Source organism: Dendropsophus ebraccatus, chromosome 1 (assembly GCF_027789765.1).
Source record: "Dendropsophus ebraccatus isolate aDenEbr1 chromosome 1, aDenEbr1.pat, whole genome shotgun sequence".
NCBI lineage: Eukaryota > Metazoa > Chordata > Amphibia > Anura > Hylidae > Dendropsophus > Dendropsophus ebraccatus.
In genome coordinates, this window is record NC_091454.1 from 181,216,183 (window position 1) to 181,239,583 (window position 23,401).

Consider the following 23,401-nt stretch of genomic DNA (forward strand, 5'->3'; position numbering starts at 1 on the left):
CTGCTGGTTTTTAAGGAGTACTTTTCCTTGTACATGTCTGCTCCTGGGCAACATCCTCAAGTATGAGACTGCCACCTTAGTAGATCCAGTCATGGCTTTCCCAATTCCCCGTTCCAATTCCCCTGTATCTTAGCATCTTTTCCTCCACCCTGAGTTTATTGCCCTTTAACAACCTAGTTCATCTGCAGATCTACTCAATACTTTATTTCAGCAGTAAATTTGTCCCAGCCCTGATAATCCTTTTGAGCAATAAAACCTATATGCCGCTGGAAGGGTCGATTAGTGACAATATACTTGTTCCATAGCCAACACTGTCATCTCTATATACACGTTACAGATAGAGATACAAGGTCATTAGAACCTGGCCCCAGCCCTGATAATCCTTATGAGCAATAAAACCTATATGCAGCTGAAAGGGTCCAGTGTTCCATACCCAACACTGTCATTTCTATATATATATATACATATATAATATATACACGTTACAGATAGAGATACAAGTGCATTAGGACCTGGTCTCAGCCCTGATAAGAACTGCAGCTAGGTACTTGTAGGACTATAGTCTGATCCTAGCGTAACTATGCATGCCTAGGATCTGTCCTGCTCACTAGTACAGACCAGGACAGGAGTGGCGCGCATGCTGTAGAGAAGTGTGCTGCTGAGAACTGGGCCAGCCTTAAAGTAATATAGACAACTTTGCAGGACTGTGACAGTGGCCATAACCAAGTCCTAAACAGGGCTGGGGACGTATTGAAGCCATCTTAAAGTGACACAAAGTTCAGGCATGAATTTATGTGCTGCAAATCAAGACACAGTGAATTTGCCAAGACCGGCGTACCTGTAAGTCATTCTTAAATAAAGCCCCAACCCCATGCACCTGCAGGCCTCTTAGTAAATCCAGCGAACCTGTGCCTGGCGCATGGCAGATGTAGAAATCCAGATTTATGCCTGCTAGCAGATGAAAATCATGATAAATCCGGTGCGTCTTCTCCCCGCCTTGCCAAGCCCTCCTGTCCCCCATCAGACGAGCGGGGTATACTTCAAAAATGTCAAAAGTTTTGATTTGTTGGGGTCTGAGTGTTTACACCCCTGCCAATGAGTAGGACCAGGCAAAAGTGTTGGGCAGCAGCACTGGATGAGTTCGGGTCTAAATAACTAGACTCTAGAGATGAGTGAACCTCGAGCATGCTAGAATCCATCTGAACCCGATCATTTGACATTTAATTAGTGGCGGCTGCTGAAGTTGGATAAAGCTCTAAGGTTGCCTGGAAAACATGGATATAGTCATTGGCTGTATCCATGTTTTCCACATAGCCTTAGGGCTTTATCCAACTTCAGCAGCCACCGCTAATCAAATGCCGAACGTTCGGGTTCAGATGGACTCGAGCATGCTCCAGGTTCGCTCATCTCTACTAGACCCCCAATAAAGGCCATAGTTGAGACAATAAAAAAGTGGTTGTAAAGTACATGTCTGGCGTCATGTGGTCTATTAATTCTATGTATTATTTATTTTGTATGTTTTTCTTTGTTTCCCACAGCTACCTCTTACCTCACCTGCTGCCAGCCAAGCCTGGCCTGGATATCCACTCCCTGCAGCAGTCTACAGGGAACACTGTGCAGAGGCTGTTCAAGATGAGTTTTGTTCCTGTTGGATTTTGGCAGAGATTTATTGCTCGGATGTTAATCAGTCTGTCTGAGATGGATCTGCAGGTAAGAATACAGTCATCTTCTACAAGAGGATGAGCAGCCAGTCAGACATCGGGGGTACATAACCTTGTGTCATAGGGTGGATCTACATAGCCAGATTGACAGTCACATTATGTAATAATTACTGGTAACCATTACCATCATGAATGTAAAACTAGGCTCTTATTTAGTGCCAGGCCTCCCACTGTCACACTGATGAGTGTTATCAGGGAATGCTTCGCTTCTAACAGCACCGTCAATATATTTTGTTTCAAGGACAGGATCACATTTCCTTCAGTGGCATCAGGGAAGTCTTTTCATGATGCAAGCTTCAGAAAACACTTTGTCAATCTAACAGGGCAGAATCTGATCCCATCCTTGGCTCTAAATACGCAGACTCGTCTTTACAGAATCATAATATGGTTATGTGCTTTGTCATATAAGACTATACAAAGCCCAAAAGCTAACTGAGGGACTGAAAGGCAACATGTCATTTAAAACAAGCTATTTGATTTGCCAGTGTTATGGGAAATGGTGAGCAGATTGATATATAGTTGTATGGGAAAAGATCAATTATAACTAGTAGTTTATTCTGCTTAGACTTTTAGCGCACAGGCCTACTCAGTGATTGACAGGCATCTATGGAAGCACACTAAGATAGATATATATACAGTGGTACCTTGGTTTAAGAGTAACTTGGATCAAGAACATTTTGCAAGAAGATCTCACAGTTTTTTTTTTAATTGGAACTTAGTTTAAGAGTATTGCTTTGGTTTAAGAGCTCCCTGTACTGGGTGGGAGGTAAAATCGGGGAGGGGCATGGTCTGCATAGCGGAGTCTACAGCCCTATACTCTGACCCAGGAGGTCTCCCTCACCTTCCAAATCATAGCAGATCCACTTCAGGCTGGGGCTTGCATCAGGGGACAGGACTGTGGAGGAAATCTCAGAGAGTGCTGCTATACTGTGCTCACATATGGCCTGCTCATTCCTTCCTGCAGTCTCTGTCAGCCCTTTTGTTTTCCATCCTCTCCACTGCTGCTATAATGTGCCTGCATTTACACTCAGCTATACACACTGCTGCTATAATGTGCCTGTACTCACACTCATCTATACAGCCATCCTGTATCTACAAACTGCTGCTGTTTTTTCATTCTTATGCACTTACTATACATTATATACCACATGCTGATTGCTATACTGTACAGTAACTTATAATAGGACATATCCAGCTTTCTAAATGTGTGTTTCATTTGTTTTACCTGTTATTCAGAATAAAAAAAAAATCATTATTTTGGGGTGTGGAGCCAAGTGTCTAAATTTTGATTATTCTTTTTGGGAAAATTTGCTTTGGTATAAGAGTTATTTGGATTACAAGCACAGTCCTGAAACGAATTATACTTGTACTCCAAGGCACCACTGTATATATAATCAAATTTAAAAGGAAAACCTCTCGCTATGAAAGTGCAGTTTGATGGATCCACTAAAATCATGTTATTGACATATATATACAGTGGTGTCTTGGTTTACCTGCATAATTCGTTCCGGTACCGTGCTTGTAATCCAAATCCATTTTTTAACCAAAGCAAATTTTCCCATAAGAAATCACTGAAATGCAGACAATTGGTTCCACACCCAAAAATAATGATTTTTTATTCTGAATAACATGTAGAACAGATGATGCAAACAATGACAAATAGCTGAATATGTGATATTATAAGTTACAGTACAGTATAGCAATCAGCATGTGGAGCATAATGTATAGTAAGTGCATAAACATGTAAAACAGCCACAGTTTGTAGATACAGGATGGAACTGCAGATCCCCCTAATGCAGAAGCGTAGTACAACAGGCTAGAATAGACAAGCAGGGCTGCTGTCAGAGGACTGTGTGGTCACATGACAGCAATGGGGAGGGGAGTGTTTAGCATGGACCAATCAGGAAGTGAGAATCACAGAGCCGTGCAGGAGGACAGTGACAAACTTTTTTTTATACAGCAGTGTGTATAGCTGAGTGTAAGTGCAGGCACATTATAGCAGCAGTGTGTATAGCTGAGTGCAAGTGCAGGGAGATTATAGCAGCAGTGTGTATAGCTGAGTATAATGCAGGCACAATATAGCAGCAATGTGTATAGCTGACTGTAAGTGCAGGCACATTATAGCAGGAATGGAGAGAATGGGAAACACAAGGGCTGACAGACTATAGGGAGCATGAAGGTATGAGCAGGGCATATGTGGGCACATACGTGCAGCACTCTCTGTCCGGGGAGAGAGGGGTTACAGCTATAAAAAGATTACCTCCACAGTCCTGTCCCCTGATGCAAGCCCCAGCCTGACGTGGATCTGCTATTATTTGGAAGGCGAGGGAGACTTCCTGGGTCAGAGTACAGTGCTGTAGACCCCGCTCTGCAGACCATGCCCCTTCCCCACTCCCCCTCCCACAGAGTAGAGGGAGCTCTTATACCAAAGCAATGCTCTTAAACCAAGTTACAATTTTGAAAAACTGTGAGCTCTTCTTGCAAAATGCTCTTAATCCAAGTTACTCATAAACCAAGGTACCACTGTATATTGTTTGTGGTCCCCATAGTCCTTTGCTTTCTTTTACTAGCTGTTTGAGAACAAGAAAAATACGAAGCCACGCAACAGGAAGTCTACAGTTTACAGCTTCACAGGCAACCAGCGAAATCGGTGTAGCACCTTCCGAGTAAAGAGGAACCAGACCATCTACTGGCAAGAGGGCTTGATGGTTACTTTTGAAGGAGGTTACTTAAGGTAAGAGACACCAGCCACTAGTATGAAGACTTCAGTATTCATCCCACCTCTCAGCAAAACTGCTAAATTTGCCTAATACTGTGTGCTATATACTATATGCTGTATACTATGTACTGCTTCTGTAATCAGAAAAAGAAACTGCTAAAATACTGACATAAATACTGCCAAATATAGAAAAAACTAAGGTGATAATGCTAAGATAATAGCTTATTGTTACATATATCTATATGTATTGTCGTCCTCAGTGTGGAATCATCTGATGTTAACTGGAAGAAGAAGAAGAGCGGAGGTATAAAGATCATTTGTCAGTCAGAAGTTAGAGATTTCTCAGCTATGGCCTTCATTACAGATCACGTCAACTCTCTGATTGATCAGTGGTTTCCAGGTAACATGCAACATTGAAAAACAGCAATTTTAGTAATAAGGCTGTGCTTACATCATGTTTTAGGCCCTATGTGGGGCTACACAATGGCATTCTATCAAAAGGGGATGCCAATGTGTGCCAACAGGCCAGTAAGCCTGCATGGGCAAAACATTTTTCTTGGTGGATTATTGCTAACAGGGGTTCCTAGGAACGCTCAATTAGCCGATAATTGGCCCGTGTAAAAGTGTCAGAGATCTGCCGGCGAGCAAGCAAATCAGTCTGCTTATTGGCTGATTTGCTCATTAGTTCAGCCACAAAATTTATGCTTATTGGGCCCACATCCCCTTGTGTATTTAGGAGGATGTGCAGGAGATAGTAATGTATATTAATGGCAGGACAAACGATGCAAGGATTGTTCGTGTGGCCCAGCCACGTGATTGTGCCTTGTAAAGGCGCAGCAAGCAAGTGCTGATCTCACTGATCAGCGCTTCTTTGTGGCCATGGACAACCAAATATCGGGTGCCTACAAGGACCCTAATTGTGAATTTGTCCATTTCCCGATTGTATACTGTGTGTGCATGACTCAAAAACAGGGTCAGTGACACTTGGGAAATACAATATATTTCCATTGCCAACACATTGGGCTACACATCAGTATCCCCTTTTCTGACACAGAGCAGAGAGCAGATGTTCTGAATCGCAGTCCTCTCCCCACTCGTTCTCTTGATCGGTATGGGTCTGAACACTCAGACCCGGACCCATCAAAACTTTTGGCATGTTTCTGACGTGTCAAAAGTTGTTGTTTTTTTTTGTGTAATGACAGGTACACTGTAAAACATGATTAAAACGTAAATGCAGCCTTACTAATACAAAGGTTAACACACCACATCCCCTTGCGTGCCTGTCTCCCATATAGGCAAGGGGTGCTTAGTAGTTAGTGCTTAGTACGCAGATTAGTTATCTATAAGGTGCCATGTAATGGATCATGCAGACTTACAGCCTATTAATTACACCCACACTGTAATATTTATAAGTACACCTAACAAATTACTGACACCCCAGCCTTCAGTCACATGAACTGCATCCTGGAAAACATGAAAAATCATGCTGTATTAGTAACTAAATAAGAAACACGACTAAATTAAAAACGATTCATCACCCTACACGTCAGGAAATATATGTACAAAAAGCTGTGTGGTCATACGTCAGACTTTGTTTTTTGCTTCCATTAGAGGTACAGTACTGTGCAAAAGTTTTAGGCAGGTGTGTAGCTAATGCTGTAAAGAAAGAATGCTTTCTGACATAGACGTGTTATTAGTTTATTAAGTGAATGAACAGAAGAGAAATGTAAATCACATCAATATTTGGGGTGGCCGCCCTTTACCTTCAGCACTAGGGTGCTAAAATAAAGTATGTGAAAACAAGCAGAACATGAATGAACTATTTAATCTTCCTAAGATTTGTTAAAAAAGACTATAATGATGTATTGCTGGGGTATTTTGCATTGAAGTACTTCCATCTTGGACTTTACAGCCCTGACAGCTACAGAAAGTGATGGGACCCTTTTGATGGAACAATATGTTCCCTGCAACTCGTGTGCCTCTCTGTCCCATCATCAGGAAGGTGAACAAGATAGAAAGGAGCCATACTACTTCAACATGGAGGATTGTGTTCTGGCTGCGGTAGACAGGGACTATCTGGAATGTCCCAATCACCCCGAGGACCCCGCTCCCCTGCAGGAGCTTGTCCCGGAGATTTTCATGACAGATTTTCCATCCAGGTAAAGCATCATTATGTTTAGGATGGTAATATGTAGTGTTTTTATAGCCACCATTTACTATTGTGTTGTCTATGTGTTACTTCAGGTTGTTTCTTGATATTGGGGACCTGGACTACTCAGAAGAGAACACTAATATTCTGGGACAAGGGGGAAGTGGAACTATTATTTATAGGGCTGTGTACAAACATAAGCCTGTGGCCTTGAAGATGTTTCAGATCAAGAAGTATCAGACATCCGCTGAGGTCATCAAAGGTACATAGTATCCTTTTCTATAATGTGTAGTGGATGTTTATATACATATTATTGTTTGCTACATCACTCATCTGAAGACCACGACATGGAGAGAAAGGAACGGCTGCACATTTCATCTATGGCTGATACTAATGCCGCTAGGCCTATTTTAAAATTCAACACCAGGGTGTCTGTATATAATTTGATCAAACCATAATAGCCCCGTGTACCACGTGCAGGTCCCCTGGTTCACACGGGTCCCTACACTAACTCCACACCGTGTTGGTCAGTGACCGCCAACCCTGGAAAGCGTGCACATGCAGGGAAGGGAGACCATGGAATGGTCCTGTAGCCCCAATGTCACAGGACCAAACCCAAAATGCCCCACCAGAACCCGGCCAGCACCACCGGCAGAGAAGGCTGCCCACAAACAACACAAGTATGAATAAGGTATTACACTCACCACTGCTGCTCACACAGAGTGGGGAAGACATAAGGTACTGACATGTAAGCACAGGCATATCCTACTAATTTTGGTCATGTGGGTCTTATAAAGGAGTGCGAGCTGTTCAGAAAAGGGAGAACTGTAAAACACAACATGGAGAGAAAGGAACGGCTGCACATCCCATCTATGGCTGATACTAATGCCGCTAGGCCTATTTTAAAATTCAACACCAGGGTGTCTGTATATAATTTGATCAAACCATAATAGCCCTGTGTACCACATGCAGGTCCCCTGGTTAACACGGGTCCCTACACTAACTCCACACTGTGACCGCCAACCCTGCAAAGCGTGCACATGGCCCTGTAACCCCAATGTCACAGGACCAAACCCAAAATGCCCCACCAGTCATCTGAAGACTTGCTGCTGTTGAAGATGGCTTTGTGCGTGTGTCCAGAATTGTTTGTTTAGTGGACAATCTTATCACTGAGCTCTCTGGCTATATTCACACGTAGCAAAAGTGGCGGAATTCAGCACGGCTCCTCATTACGACAGGGAGGCTGGCGGCATTCCGCAGCAGAGTATTCTGCCACTTTTGCTACGTGTGAACGTAGCCTTAGGGCCCTATTCCACGGGACGATTATCGCTCAGATTATCATTAAGTCGTTCAAATCTAAGCGATAATTGTTCGGTTGAATAGTTAACGATTAACGACCGAACAAGAAATCGTTGATCGTTTAATAAGACCTGGACCTATTTTTATCGTTGCTCGTTCGCAAATCGTTCGCATTGAATAAGACATCGTTTAGTCGCTCGCAGAAGTGACAAACGCAATAGCGAGGACAAGACGACCGCAAGAATGATAATAAGTAATGATTATCGTCCCATGTAAAGGGGTGAACTATTTCAGGACTTTTGCAATAGCGGTCGTTTGGATCATTTATCGTTAACGATTATGTGAATGATAATCGTCCCGTGGAATAGGGCACTTAGTGTGTCTCTTTACCAATGTGAAGTGATGGATTAGGTCTGCAGAATTCAGTTACCATTCTCTGCCACTTTTTCCCCCACAGACACAATGTTCAAGCACTTGCAGGCTATGGACGCTATGAGAAACTTCTCAGAATTTCGCCAGGAGGCCAGCATGCTGCACTCATTGCAGCACCCTTGCATAGTGTCCCTGATTGGTATTAGCATCCATCCTCTATGCTTTGCCCTGGAGCTGGCTCCTCTGGGCAGTCTGAACACTGTTCTAACCGGGAATAGCCAAGGTAACCAAATCCCACATGCTTTCTCCTTCTTTTTCTACAACGTTTTAAATTTGGGAAAGAGTCAGGTGGCCCCCATACACTTTAGATCTCACCAAAATGGGTCTAATATCAATTACGTTAAATCAAGTACTGTGCACATTTGTTTGCAATAAGCAATCACCAATGAGGGCTGCCAGTGCACATTAGATCAGCCAACCATTTACTGTGTATGGGGGCCTCCTGACTTTCCTGTAACTGCCTTATAATTTTGTTCTCTGGGTGATAAGCTGCCACCAAAGGGGCCTGGCCGCGGTATTCTCCCCATTTAGAACATACTAAGGTGAACAAGTGTTTGCCTAGCTGCTATCTAATTCATATGACCACCTTCTCAAACGTATTGAATGCATTGATGGACTGACAGAGTTTAATTGTGGGACAGTTAATATGATGTATAGCAACTTTGTGTTTTTTGGGGAATAATAATAATAATAATAATAATATTTATTTGTATAGTGCCAACAGAGGAAATGTAACAATCTTGCATTTATTTTGGTACAGGCCCCCCCTCATTCATGCCTTTAGGTCACATGCTCACACAGCGGATGGCCTATCAGATTGCATCTGGTCTTTCATACCTACATAGGAAGAACGTCATTTTCTGTGACTTAAAATCAGACAACATCCTTGTCTGGTCCCTGGATGTCCGAGACACTGTGAACATAAAGCTGTCAGACTATGGCATCTCCCGTCTTTCTTTCCATGAAGGAGCCCTAGGTGTGGAGGGCACACCAGGATACCAAGCACCTGAAATCCGTCCTCGGGTCGTCTATGATGAAAAGGTTAGTCCTAGGACCTTTCTATATTACTAATAGAATATCCCTAGACTGTATAGGACTCTCAGGGGAGAGCAGGACTGACTACTGTATGTACAGGTCTGCTGCCTCTGACAGCAAACAAATACATTGAACATAAATGAAACATAAAATATATTGGAAAGTTGTAGCTCTCTTAGATTATACAGTGCTTAATGACATAAAACTGGAAATCCCTTTAAGCAAACCATTTTAGAGCGGTGTTGGAGAAGAGGATGTAGTAACATTTCTATCACAGATGGCTGTTATTTGGCAGAGTTCTAATTCAGTGAATATTCTGCCATTTTCTGTCCCTAATGGTCTCATTAGAGTCCTCTACCCCAGTTTATTACTCTCATACCTCCCTTTCTCTTAGTTTACCAAACATTCCAATAACTTTCAATTAAATCCCATTCTGAAATGTTTGAAGTGAGGGAATTCCGCTGTCAGCTATTTTCTTTTGTAGATCTCTAATACATAATGACACTCAGGATCTGCCCATCTAATGCAGCCTTGACCAGTAAACAATTGTTGCTTTGTATCTATAAGGCCTCCTTCACACACAGGTTTTTTGTGGGTGTTTTTTTTTTCTTTGACCTGTAATATACGCCATGTGTTTTTTTTATATACAAACTTGCTTCGGTAGCATTTTTATACAGATTTTTTTTTACATGCATTTTAGTTTTTTTTTTCTTACAGAAAAGCCACACCTAGAACTTGCTGTGTTAAAGACAAAATACTTAAAGGGAATCTGTCACTAGGTTTGTGCTGCCTTAAGTAAGGGTAGCATAAACTAGTGATATAAATGCTGAACAGATCGGTGTATTACTTACATCATTTTGTTCAGCTGTAGAGATGAGCGAACCTGGAGCATGCTCGAGTCGATCCGAACCCGAACTTTCGGCATTTGATTAGCGGTGGCTGCTGAACTTGGATAAAGCCCTAAGGCTATGTGGAAAACATGGATATAGTCATTGGCTGTATCCATGTTTTCCAGACAACCTTAGCGCTTTATCCAAGTTCAGCAGCCCCAGCTAATCAAATACCAAACGTTCGGGTTCGGATGGACTCAAACCCGGTTCGCTCATCTCTATTCAGCTGTTCTCCTAATATGCTGGAGAATAGGATTCTTGTCAAACCCCTCCCCCCGCCCTCCAGCTGCTGATTAACAGGGGACTGCCTATACACAACATAGATAACTGCCAATTAGCAGTTGGTGGGTGGAGTTTTCTGCTTCTCATGAATATCCAGGACTACTGGGCTCAGGCACATAATGGAGAGGACTACTTTTTGTCCATGTTATTCTGGAGGATATCATTAGGTTCAGCCTCTGTCACTAGTTTATGCTACCCTGACATAGGGCTGCATAAGCCTACTGACAGAGTGTCTTTAAAACGCACCTAAAGGCTACACAAAAAGGCCACATAAGTTTTGTACACCCAGCAGTTCTGTGCATTATTCCTATTAATTAGAGATGTACAGAACACACTGGGCCTGGTAAGGTTTGCCTTGGTAATTTGACTGCCCAGCAAGAAATGTCCGTCATCACCCCACACTCAATGTAATGAACAGAGGGGAGCTAAGCTTTACAGGTACACTTTAATATGACATCCAGCTGCAGGGGGGAAAAAAGGTTTAAACGCAAACCAAAACACTATAAAAATGGGAATAAAATTAGAAACATGGTGTGTGACATCAACCTTGGCCTGTATGCCAAATACAGCTTATTGAGTGCATACATGGGGATGGAGATGCTTCTTCCTGCTCGTTTTTATGATCTTGGGGTCTGAATACCCAGACACTAACCAATCAGAACATTTGATACATCTCTGTGACAGGTCAAAAGTTTAGTGAAATCATAGGGACACTGTACCTTTTAGTGTTTTATTAAGTGCATCCTTTATTTTTACTATTATTCTTATGCTTAGGTGGACATGTTCTCCTATGGGATGGTTCTGTATGAGCTCCTATCTGGTCAGCGACCATCTTTAGGTCAACATCAGCTACAGATCTCCAAAAAGTTGTCCAAGGGCATCCGTCCTGTCTTGGGGCGTCCAGAGGAGGTGCAGTTCTCCAGGCTGCAAGAGCTGATGATGGAGTGTTGGGACACAAAACCAGAAAAGGTGAGTCCTGTGGTACCTTGTTTCTTCTACATGTCATCCTTCTGACTTATCAGATAAACCACATATACTAAAACTTATTTCCCATTTCATTTGTGTATTGAAATGTTAATGTCAATCATAGTGGCCAGGTAACCAGATGATATTTGATGCAGTGTTATGTCCCTTTAAAACTCTATTCTGTGCAAAATGTACATATTAGCATAGTAAAATATGTCCTCATCATGTGACTTGAAAGAGGCTGTGATCTTCCCTATGACATGTTGTTTGTATACTGGCAATATTGTAAATCTTATTTTCCTAATTCTGGTGTAATGAGCCTAGAAAGGATTGTCATGTGTAATGTCCTCGTAGCACAGCTGCCAGGGTCCTCATATTGACTTACTGCTGCACTTTTCGTTGTCACCATCTGCTGGAGATTAGCCCACCATGCACACACACACAGATGTTATATGATTACATGAGTTCACACGAGGAAACCCAAGATGTATGGGAACATTTTCAGGCTTTGTCTCCAAACATACAAAGGAATATTGTAGTACTGTAGACTGAAGGATTAATAATTATAACAATTATCTCTCTGTAAATCTCTCTCTATGAATACGACCATACACAGAAGGCAAAATGAGGTGATAACAGGCAAAGGAACAATCCTGTAAGGCGGAAGATAGGTCTCAAAGTGTAATTGCCGTTGTACTTGACATAAATAGTACAAGCAAATCTTAATAGAGAAAATTGCTTCTTTCTTCACATATCAGCCTCCTTTCCTACACCGCTGCTTTAATTTCTGTTCATCACTAAACGCCCCATTACACGAAACGATTATCGGCCGTATTCATCCAATTATTGTCTTGTGTTATAGAAGACAATGATCAGCCGACATGAACAATGTCTGAATAGAAGCGGTGGCAGCAGACCGCTGCTATCTTCTATGGGCTGCCTGAGCGATTTAGCGATTACCCGGGCAGCTCCACCCGGCTCTTACCCACTCGCTGCAGATGCATGTAATAGTGCCAGCAGTGAGCGGGAACCATGACATCGCTTGTTTGCTCCTCTCCATCGCCCCGTGTAGAGCAGAGAGGAGACAAAATATCAGTCTGAGAGATCAGGTTGAACTGCCCATAGAAAATAGAAGTCTATGATGTGGAAGGGGGGAAGGAAGAAACTTACTGTCCTACCCCAGTGTTGAATTCATCATCTTACACTGCTCACTACTGCTTTGAAATGTCCTTCATTCTGCTGCCACTTCTGAATAAATATTCATAACATTGGAAAAGTCATCTATGCACATTAACTACACATTGCAATCTACATTCTTTGCAGCAGTCTGCATCCACTCAAACTAAATATACAGCCCGCAGAGGGGAAAAACTGGAAAAAAAATGGCAAAACAAGTTATACAATGGCAAGAAGTAGTGGTCCCCTTTGTGTGCACACACCACTGCTTATCCTAGAAAGTTACCTGAACTGACAATGACTATTTTTATTATAAAATGTACTAGTTATGTATGATGTTGTATTAGGCTAGGTTCACACTGCGTTTTTGCAATCCGTTTCTTGCAAAAAAAAACAGATGCATTTGTGTGCATCTGTTTTTCCATTGACTTCCAATGTAAAAAAAAAAACGGATCAGTTTTGATCAGATCCGTTTTTTTTTTTTTAAAATGGAAGTCAATGGAAAACGGATCAAAACGGATGCACACAAATGCATCCGTTTTTTTATCCGGTTTTTGCAAAAACGCAGTGTGAACCTAGTCTTACTCTCATGCTTAATATTTTTATAATTGCAATTTATTATACATACCTCACCTTGATGTCATGTTTTTTAAAACCTGGTGGTTTTGTTTCCTAGCGCCCTCTCGCTGCATCAGTGGTCCGGCGTATGAATGATCCCAGTTTCTCGGTTTTCAAGTATCATATCATGTGTGGATTGCAGGAGACTTTCTGTGCTCCCAGAGAGCAGGACAGCACCATTGTGTTGTGGGCAGGAAGTGGGCAAGACAGGTACGTCCCAGTTATAATAGGCCAAGGCTTTGACTCTGCTCACTGTTTATGGATTGCATTTCCAATATTCATATCATGGATAGATTTTGCCTAGACTAGGTGCATGCAGTTAGCTGCATGGGTTTTCACTTATTGGAAGTGAAGAATATTCCTGTTTACTGACAGCAAGCAGAGATTGGACAGGGAACGAACGTGTCATATTGGCCATGCATAGGTAAATGTTTGGCAGATGTGACTCCCGTCTCCACCATAAGCATACACGCTTGGTGAATATGCCACAGCTGATTACTTTGCTGCCTTTAGTAAATGGAGGTTGGAGAATAGGTAATGACTTTAAAGGGGTTATCCAGCGCTACTAAAACATGGCTACTTTTCCCCCCTCTTTTGTCTTCACGTCAGGTGCGGTTTGCAATTAAGCTCCATTTACTTCAATGGAACTGAGTTCCAAACCCCACCCAATCTGGAGACAAGAGAGGGGAAAAAGTGGCCATGTTTTTGTAGCACTGGATAACCCTTTAAACCCAAGTGAAAGTTGTATAACTTCATGCAATGAATAAACATGTAAAACCAGAGGCGTGGGAAAAATGTGGTCAGGCATCATGCTTCACTGTGCTAAAGCATCTAAAGTAAAATGTCTTTAATCCGGTAATTCCTGTACTTCTGCATGCCGGGCTCGGCTACTTTCTCTAATTAAAGTGCAAAGCGGACTCTTAATTTCACAGGAACTACACAGTTGTTGATGTGGGGAAAGGTCAGATGGAAGTGCGGGGGCTGAGCTGCCCTGGGCTGAGGATGTGCACTCAACTGAAAGTACAGAATTCTCTGTGGATTTCTACTGAGGTGAGAACAGAACCTTGGGGTACTAACTAGTCCAGCAAGTCCAATAAATAATTGATCATTGAAAATTATATTTTAGAAAAAAATGATCAATTTGATTCATCCACAAGGAAATCTTACAGACTTTGGAATATTATCTACATTTAGTTATTTTTTGAACTATTTTTGCAGGACCAAAAAATATCAATTTACAGTCTACAGGGCATGTGCCCCCTAAGTGCTCCTCTAAAAGTGGTTGACACACCAGCAATTGTGACCTGCTTCCTGACTGTTTCCATGGTAAAGGTAGGTGCCAGGACAGATTTTTTTGTCATCATGCTACTTATTGTTTTCTCATATGACCATGACTTGGATCGCCAGGTGTGTCCAAGTGTGGAGCAAGAAGATTAAAGGGGTATAGCACTCAAACATAACTTTTCATATGTTGCTGCCCATGTTGAGACTAACAATTCATTCCATACTTGTTATTATCTATGCAACCTCTGTCTCCCAGTTCTGAGCTGCTGCTTTCTGCTGAAGACACAAAAAACTGTGTGTGAGCTTTTATCTCCCCCCCCCCCCCCTCTGAGAGGGCTGATGTAAACAAGTCTCTGGCTGGCTTTATCAGCAACTTTGGAGCTTCTTTGTAATGCCGTGAGGGTTAATCTGAGATCAAGTTGCTGATAAATTCACTGTGATTATCCTTCCCAGCATTACAAAGTTGTAGATAGGGACTTGTTTACATTAGCTGTCTCGGAAGGGAGGGGGGAGGAGGGGAACTAGGGGAAGGAGACTGAATAGCTCTGAACTAGGGGAAGGAGACTGAATAGATAATAACAATAAAATAAACTATGAATGAATAACGTAGGGAGCAACATATGAAAAGTTATGTTTGAGTGGAATACCCCTTTAAGTCCTTTTTCTAAAGCTATATGAAAATTAAAGGGGTTCACTCTCACTCACCAAAGACATGGCATATCCACAGAATATTCTATTAATATACGATAGGTGGGGTCCCTTTCTTTGCTTGTTTCTGAGACCCCTGTAATCTTGATTGTAGAGAGCAGTAAACATTTGTGGCCATCCTTGTATGTCATCTTCATACAGGAGACCCCTGTTACATCAATAGGTCAAGGCCTTAGAAGTGGGACCCCCTGCCAGGAATTTCTGACATATCCAGTGGACAAACCGTAAATGTCTTTGGAAATTAAATAAAACTGTAAGTTTGCAATGTTGCACAACCCCAAACAAAAGTGGCGAGATTGACACTTCTACCTTGGTGCCATCTTTTGTATATACTCTGTGCAAAGGTCCAGAGCTGGAAACTGAATTGCACAAAGAGAGGAGACACTTTCTTGCCTCCACTGATATCCTATTAAATATAACGTGTTTCCTTTTTTCTGCTTGGTACAGACCTCCTCCTTGGTATTTGCCGGCCTGGCAGACAGCCTGATTTCCGTATTCTCAGTAAGTGGCGGCATGCCTGGCACAGATTGCTCTTACATCTGTTCTCGCACAGCAAACCGCGCCATGTTCAAAATAGGAGATGAAGATCCCAGACAGAATCCGTACCCAGTATTGGCCATGGAGATCTCCAATGGAGGATCTGAAGTCTGGTACAGCAACGGACCAGGAATCCTGATAGTGGATTGCACGTCATTGGAAATTACTAAAAGGCTTGAGCCTTACACCGCCCCGTCGTCCATAATCTCAATGACATCTAGTTCAGACTGCAATGGCGAGGAGACTGTTTGGTGCTTAGACAACAGGACAAACACACTAGTCATGTATCATGCTGCTAGTTACCAGCTTTGTGCCCGATACTTCTGTGGTGACTGCAGTCCTTTAAGAGACATGTTTACAGTAAAGGCTAATTCTGAGCTAGCACCGATAACCTTACCGCAGGAAAATAGTGACCATCCATGCCAGGCGAATATTAGTATCATCTACAGCCAGGACCGAGGGACCCAGCTCATCAGCCACCAGGACTCTCTAACAGACTATTGTTCTGTGTCTTCATTCTCTTGTTCCTCTGTGCCTCAAGGGACAGCAAAGTCTTCCTCCAGCCTGCCCAGTACGCCAGTCAGTTACAGTAGTGTCCTCTTCTCCACGGACAGTGAGGAACCTGAGTTATCACGTGAGCAAAGACCCAGAATCCCTAGCGAGAGCTGGGGCAGCAAAGCCCCACCATCTGAGGAGGAGAAGTTACGCCTGCAGGCAGTGCGGATAATGGCTGTGAAGGATTTGCTTTGGATTCCAAGGTAAGGCCTACATCAGTGTAGTGACTGGATAAATCTGGCTCTATGCATTAGATATGCCTTAACCTGTGTGTGTAAGGGGCCTCTGACTCTCCCCCAATAGCAGATGTCAGGGAAAGGATTGGACATGTTAGATTTGAAATGTACAGAGCTTGTATTCTTTGGGGGGGTGGGTGATAGATAAGCTGCCTTCCTATCCAGTCAGTAGACATACACACTTATAGCTGAGATATTCATGCATGTGTATGTTGGGCTGACAGAGATCTTATGTGAGTCCTCAGAAATTATATGTTTATCACCTATCCTGTTCCGTAATCCATGTAATATCATGTTAGCAATCCTAACTGGTTCATTACAACACACGCCATATCCGGCCATTTTTTGGATGTGTGACGGCTTAAACAATTCAGTAATGTCCCCCATTGTAGACGTTGCCTATTCCTCAACCAAACCTTGCTACGTGTTGAACCTTTCTGATCCAATAATTTTGGAATTAGGCTAATACCAGATTATAGAATTTTCAGGATTAGCGATATTCTGGAATTTAATACTTTCCAAGTAAAATGCGCTGCCAGCTTAAAGAATGTCCCACCATGGTTGCAAGTCATCGAATGTCCAGGTAGATGGATTAGTGACATTGAATTGCAATGGCTGAATGGACACCAGAGTTAAAATAAGAGGAAAGAATGGTTTATATATCAGTGCAGCAGCAGTTCTGAAAATAGATTTTATTCTAGGGCACATTGGCGTTATAGGGGGTGGTCCTGAGCCAGAATAGAGAGCTGCGAACAAGTGACAGCTCTTACTGTTAAGCCATGCAGCTGCTTCCCAAAGGCTTATGGCCCCATTATGTCTATTATGAGACAAAAGCTTTATAAGAAGAGTTTTAGGTCTCTAGGTAAAGACTTGGTTAAAGATTTCATTTACACAGTGGAGTCTATTCACGTATTTAGTTTTTTGGAATGTAAATGACACATTCATCTACTATGAATGGAGCACAGATGTACATTTACATTTACATGAGCGGATCCGCCCAACATAAATCTAAAAAAAATATAAGAGACCATGACGCATCTTGGCTCTTATGACTAATCTGAACCACAGACTAAGCTAGACTAAAAAGTGGTGGGAAACCTTGTGATGTAGTCGTATTGCCATGTTTGGCCATAGTCTTGTAGAGGAGAATGCAGAGAATGTCTCCTCCTCCAATACGTTTGTAGAAAAACATTTAAAATTTTTTATACCTCAACCAATTTAAGCAATAACAAATATAAGCATGCGTTAAGAATGTCTTCATACACTTTTACTTTTTTCACATTTTGCCATGTTGCTACCTTTTGATAAAATTTTTAAAAAATCATGTTTTCCCCATCATTTAGCACCCAACACCTCATAATGATAGTGTGAAAACTGAGTTTTTGCAATTTATTAAAAAGTAAGGGGGAGATATATCAAACATGGTGTAAAGTGAAACTGGCTCAGTTGCCCCTAGCAACCAATCAGATTCCACCTTTCATTTTCCAAAGAGTCTGTGAGGAATGAAAGGTGGAATCTGGTTGCTAGGGGCAACTGAGCCAGTTTCACTTTACACCATGTTTGATAAATCTCCTCCTTAGTGTCAAATTTCACAAGGACATATGTATTCAGACCCTTTCTTATGACACCTGAAGCTTATCCCTGGGGTCTCCTATTTCTCTTGATCATCCTTGAGATGTTTCTGCAGCATGGCTGGAGTCTCCTGGGGTAAATTCAGATGATTGGACAGAATTTTGAAACCCACAACCCTGCATATAAAAGGTCTCTCAGCTGAGCAATGAGGGGGAAAGAACTGCCTGTAGAGCTCAGAGACAGGACTGTTTGGAGAGACAGATCTGGAAGGGGGACAAATAATTTCTGCTGCACTGAAAATTCTCCAGAGCACAGTGGCCTGTATAATTCTTAAAAGCAAGATGTTTGGAACACCCAGGACTCTCCACTAAACTAAACAATCAATGGGATTATGATATATCTAGCTGAGCAGGATACATACATCCTGCTTACGATTTATGTATATTTCGTTAGTTCCGCTTAGGGGATTGACCAATATGCTAATGCTAATATAACACTGGCCGGTCTCTTAGACAGGGCCTGATAGGTGGACTTTATCAGAAGGGAGGGGGAGGAGGGGAGCAGCAGCTGAGTACTGGGGGAAGGAGACTGAATAGATAATAACAAGTATGGAATGATTTGTTAAGTCTCACCATGGACAGCAACATATCAAAATGATGTTGGAATACCCCTTTAATATATAAGTAAACATATGGATATGGTACATTTGAATTCCTCCTGGACCCCTTGTAGGTACAGGCTCTATTTTAGGTAAATGTGGTCCTGTCTATGATACATAGGGTTTAACACAATAAAGAAATGTCTTCTTTTAAGTAAGGCAACTTGTCGTTTTCTAATATTTTCTGTTACACATAAAGTCATTATTACAAAAGTAATTCTTCTTTCAGACGTGGAGGCGACATAATCATTATAGGACTGGAAAAGGAATGTGGCGGACAGAGAGGCCGAGTCATTGCAGTATTACAATCTGGAGAACTGGCAAAGGACGGGTATGTTTTGAAAGAAGCAAAACATCTGTATGGTGAACTCCATTAACTTTCAATGGATTTCTTTTTTTTACATGACTTGTGATTTTTATGCTAAACAGTTTTTTTAATTCCTAAGAACTTGAGGTTTTCACAGTAGGCCAACCTATTCTGTTAAGGTCACATGTCAGCAGTGTTATCATAACACTGACAATATGTGATGGTCACAGCTCTTTTCTCCCCCCACGATGCACAATGACCTCTGCATAGGTCACAGAGCATGCCTAGAAAGCTCTCCTATTGACGTCAGTAGGTAATACTGTGATTTTTATTGCTTTTTACATGGTTGTTAGAGAATTGTTTGTTAGATGCTACATTAATCTCTTTTCTGTTGTCTTCTCAGGGTCTGTGTGGAGGCAGCGGCTGTGTCCAAGGATACAGTAGTTTGCTGCATGCAGAGCTATGCTCTGGGTTGGTTTTTATCTGTCTGGAGGGGATGGGGAGCTGCAGAGTTTGACATCTTCTATCAATCTGCTGATGAACTGAGGAGACTGGAGACCTGCATGAGGAAGAGGAGGTAGCAGATCCGAAACATAGATGCAACTATGTGCCCACAAGCTTTGAACCCACTGAAGCTTCCTTACCACCTTTGTCTGATCAGCTGATTTTCTATAAAATCGGTGTATTAGGAGAAATGAAGCACGGTGAGAATATGGGCCACGGATTATGGCTATGGATCTGAAATTTACAGGGATTTGAAATGACGTTTCTCTATTGGTCTGGGACCACAGTATGTTTTTCTGAAAGATTTTATAAACCATTATTATGGTGCTTTACACAGTCAGATTTATCTGACAGATTTTTGAAGCCAAAGCCAGGAATGGATTAGAAAAAAAGAGAAATCTCAGTGTTTCCTTTATGACTCGTTCTTTGTCTATAGTCTGTTCCAGGTTTTGGCTTCAAAAATCTGTCAGATAAATCTGTCTGTGTAAATGCACCCTTAGAGATAACACTAAAGTGCTGTAGCCAAGTGCTGATAAGGTATATGTGTATCTCAGGTATATCCAAAGCACCCGATTATTATTTGCTGGCTTTAATACCAGTCATTCCCAGTTATTGCCGGACTCCTTTACTAATGCTGCCTTGTAGACTTGAAGAAGATAATTTATTCTTTGCACTAGCTGAGCTGGATTGCAAATCTTTACACCAGAGACTGGTTTTGCTATATGTCCATATACTGCTTCTATCCCACCTCACTGCCCGTTAGGTGCTTACATTGTGCAATATTAGCAACATCTCCCCAAGGAGTCTGAGCAGCTCCTGCGTCTTCCTTTTGAAGACTGGGAAACAAATCTTTGCTCCCAGTAATAGTGCTGTAGATTCAGCAAAACTTCAGCCGCTTCTGAGATTACACAATGTGTTGCTGTATCCAGATGTTTCTTATTGTTTTCTCTTGTCATGTGGGAGACTGTAACACTTGGACTGACCGCCACGTTTTCTGCACTAAAGTTCTGGCTGCAGAGGGATTTCAGCCAGGTGTCTGGATATGACAGCAGCGCGTAGTTTATTCCGAGGAGCCTCACTGCCACCCGTCTTAAGGTTCCTCCTCCTTTCTTTTATGAACAGGATGTTTTGTAATTGTATAATAACTTTTTGTACAAATATTAATGTATATTAAAATCTGAAAGAAAACACATGGCAGAAGTTTTCATCATTGATTCTTGAAGTGTCTCTTACAGCTCAGCAAGACCTCAGCTTTGAGGTGACCATTTAATTCAGTAGACCACTCTGGACCAGCTGAAGTTGGTGACCTCTTAGCTTTGGAAACTTTTTATCTGTTTTAGAGGCATAAGTTCCCAGAAGTATGTCCAAAACAGAGGCGTATTTAGAAATATCCAGGCTCCATAGCAAATTTTTGATTGGGCTTGCCCTTCCCGACTGACCACAGATGTCAAGTGTAGTCATAAACTTTAACATTTAACTCCAAGTGTTCTTCAGGAGCGCTTGCAGTTAAAGGGACATTTGCTGCATATGATAACAGTTCAGGGGGCCCAGTGTATTGCAGGAGTGGGCCACCGGGTCCATGTTTTCCAGACAGTCTTAGGGTTGCATCTACCTTCACCAGGCAGTCGGATTCTAATGCTGATTGTTCAGGCGTGTGAAGCCGAACTTTAGGCAGGTACAGCCTTTAAATAGAGAATAACTACGCAGAATGGGAAGACCCCTTTTAAAAGAGATTTTTGTTTACCTGAAAATTTCCTAAATCTCTTGTTATGTTAAAATATCAACAAATTCTATTTGTGCTTCCCTCCCTTTTCTGTTTGGGTGTCATTTTTTAAAACTGCCTTGATGCATTATCCCACTGAATACCCTCGTAGTTCTCCATTCCTGCCCGCTATGTCTTCTAGCTTTAGGGTAGCTTCACATACCGTATTTGATCTAAATAACTGAACACCGCATCAAATCTGCACCATCAAATCTGCTGCGGATCCTGTACGTGTGAAAGCACCCTTAGGCTACAAACACACAGGGCTGATCTAAAGCGGATTTCTCGCTGCGAATTCGCCTGTAGTTTGTATGGAAGACATACTTGCAGCGGGATGTCAATGTGTATGTAAGGAGACCGCCCCGTTAACCCCCGCCGGCCGAAGCATATACTGTACGAGCATATACTGTGTTGGCCTGACGAAGCACACTGATTGGCTGAGCGGGACTTCCAGCTGGGAGTATGTCTTCCATACAAACTACAGGCTAGGGATCCGCAGTGAGAAATCAACTGCAGATCAGCCCTGTGTGTTTGTAGCCTTAAGGGGAGTGATACAGTGTGAGTGCTGAAATAGCCGTGCATCATGTACCATGACTCCCAGTGTATCATTCCACATGAGATATCACTAGAACAGTGTACACGTCATCCCTTAGAGTTGATAGCGGGATCATAGACCAATGCTTGTTTATATGGGCTAGCTTAGAGTGGTGATTAACAAAGTTATTTATATGGCGTGTAAAGTGATTGTGAACGGGAGGAGTACTTAAAGATAACCAACTCTCCTCGTCTGTTATTTTGCTAATCCCATTTAACACATACAATAAAAGATAATTGTTTACCATAACATTCACTAAGTTGTAACATTATGACTAGAGATGAACGAATTTACAGTAAGTTAGAGTTCATGAAACCCTGAACGCTCAGCATTTTACTTCTGTTGGCTGGAGAAGATGGATGCAGCCCTAGCCTATGGCTGTTTCCATGTTTCCAGGCATCCCTAGGGCTGCATCATCTTCTTCAGCCACCAGGGGTCAAATACAGAACTCTCTGGGTTTCAGGAACCCATACTTACAGTAAATATGCTCATCGCTAGCTGTGACCGTGATGTGGTCCTAACCTTACATACCATCAGAGATGGAGATTGTCTGTCTCCACCTCAACACATACACTGTGCCTTTAACTACTGTGGATAACCAGTATCTGCGGCCTTTGTTGTATGTGACTCATTTTGTTTTGTGTGTTGAGTCCTTTAATTCCCAAACTGAGAAGAGTCTCTGCCAAGCGCTCTCTGTCTGCAGCGACATGTATCTCTGATCCTGACAGATGTTCAGAACTGTCTGGACCTTTGTTTTATTTCAACCAGAAGAAACATATGTGGGAGGGAGAAATCTCTTCCTAATTGAGGCTGCTGGATTGTGTAAAAAGTTGCAGTGTTGTCATAAAACCCCTTGAAAAGAGGCCACTGCCTTTGGTGCGGATCATAGCGTGCAGTGCAAACTTTCCACTGCAGCGTTATCTTTGCCTGCAGATGAATTTGTTCTGGACTGAGACTTCCTGGCCGTGTAAAGTATCTGTGTATAAACAGAATGACTGGAGGTCACTGCGCCCTATCTCTATGTAAGCTTTACTGTAAGACTTCTCTCAGTCCCTTCATCCTATTAACCCAACAGAGTCAATAGTTACTGTCATATGTATTAGAGACCTACTAATTCCACTGGGGTTTTAGGAGATTAGAATACAGGTTCAGCTAGTCAATTGAATTGGTCTGGCTGCAGCACCAAACATTTACAATGGACAGGAGTGGCACTGTTTTGTTTTGTTTTTCTTTTTAATTAATAAAAGAAAACTTTTTTTTTATAAATACATGCAATCCCTTTAAAGGGTTACTCTGGCGGGGAGGGGGGGGGCATTTTTTTCCTGGGACCGGGGAGGAGGTGGCTGAGGGAAACAACGTCCACTCACCTCCCCGGTTCTAGCGGCGGGTCCCGCAT

The 23,401-nt window shown here is 42.3% G+C and overlaps 1 protein-coding gene across 3 annotated transcripts in view; it reads left to right on the forward strand.

The window, feature by feature from the left end:
* LRRK1 (leucine rich repeat kinase 1) overlaps window positions 1–20,838 on the forward strand; it is a 67,234-nt gene extending 46,396 nt beyond the window's left edge. For all 3 annotated transcript variants that reach the window (XM_069985337.1, XM_069985344.1, XM_069985349.1), the window contains exons 21-34: window positions 1,539–1,710; window positions 4,292–4,455; window positions 4,701–4,840; window positions 6,353–6,599; window positions 6,685–6,851; window positions 8,346–8,543; window positions 9,081–9,361; window positions 11,302–11,496; window positions 13,346–13,497; window positions 14,220–14,337; window positions 14,506–14,619; window positions 15,727–16,574; window positions 19,067–19,168; window positions 19,548–20,838. In XM_069985337.1, coding sequence (XP_069841438.1) covers window positions 1,539–1,710; window positions 4,292–4,455; window positions 4,701–4,840; window positions 6,353–6,599; window positions 6,685–6,851; window positions 8,346–8,543; window positions 9,081–9,361; window positions 11,302–11,496; window positions 13,346–13,497; window positions 14,220–14,337; window positions 14,506–14,619; window positions 15,727–16,574; window positions 19,067–19,168; window positions 19,548–19,725 — 3,076 coding nt within the window. In that variant the 3' untranslated portion in view covers window positions 19,726–20,838. The remainder of the gene's footprint in view (window positions 1–1,538; window positions 1,711–4,291; window positions 4,456–4,700; window positions 4,841–6,352; window positions 6,600–6,684; window positions 6,852–8,345; window positions 8,544–9,080; window positions 9,362–11,301; window positions 11,497–13,345; window positions 13,498–14,219; window positions 14,338–14,505; window positions 14,620–15,726; window positions 16,575–19,066; window positions 19,169–19,547) is intronic.
* Window positions 20,839–23,401: the final 2,563 nt, after the last annotated feature.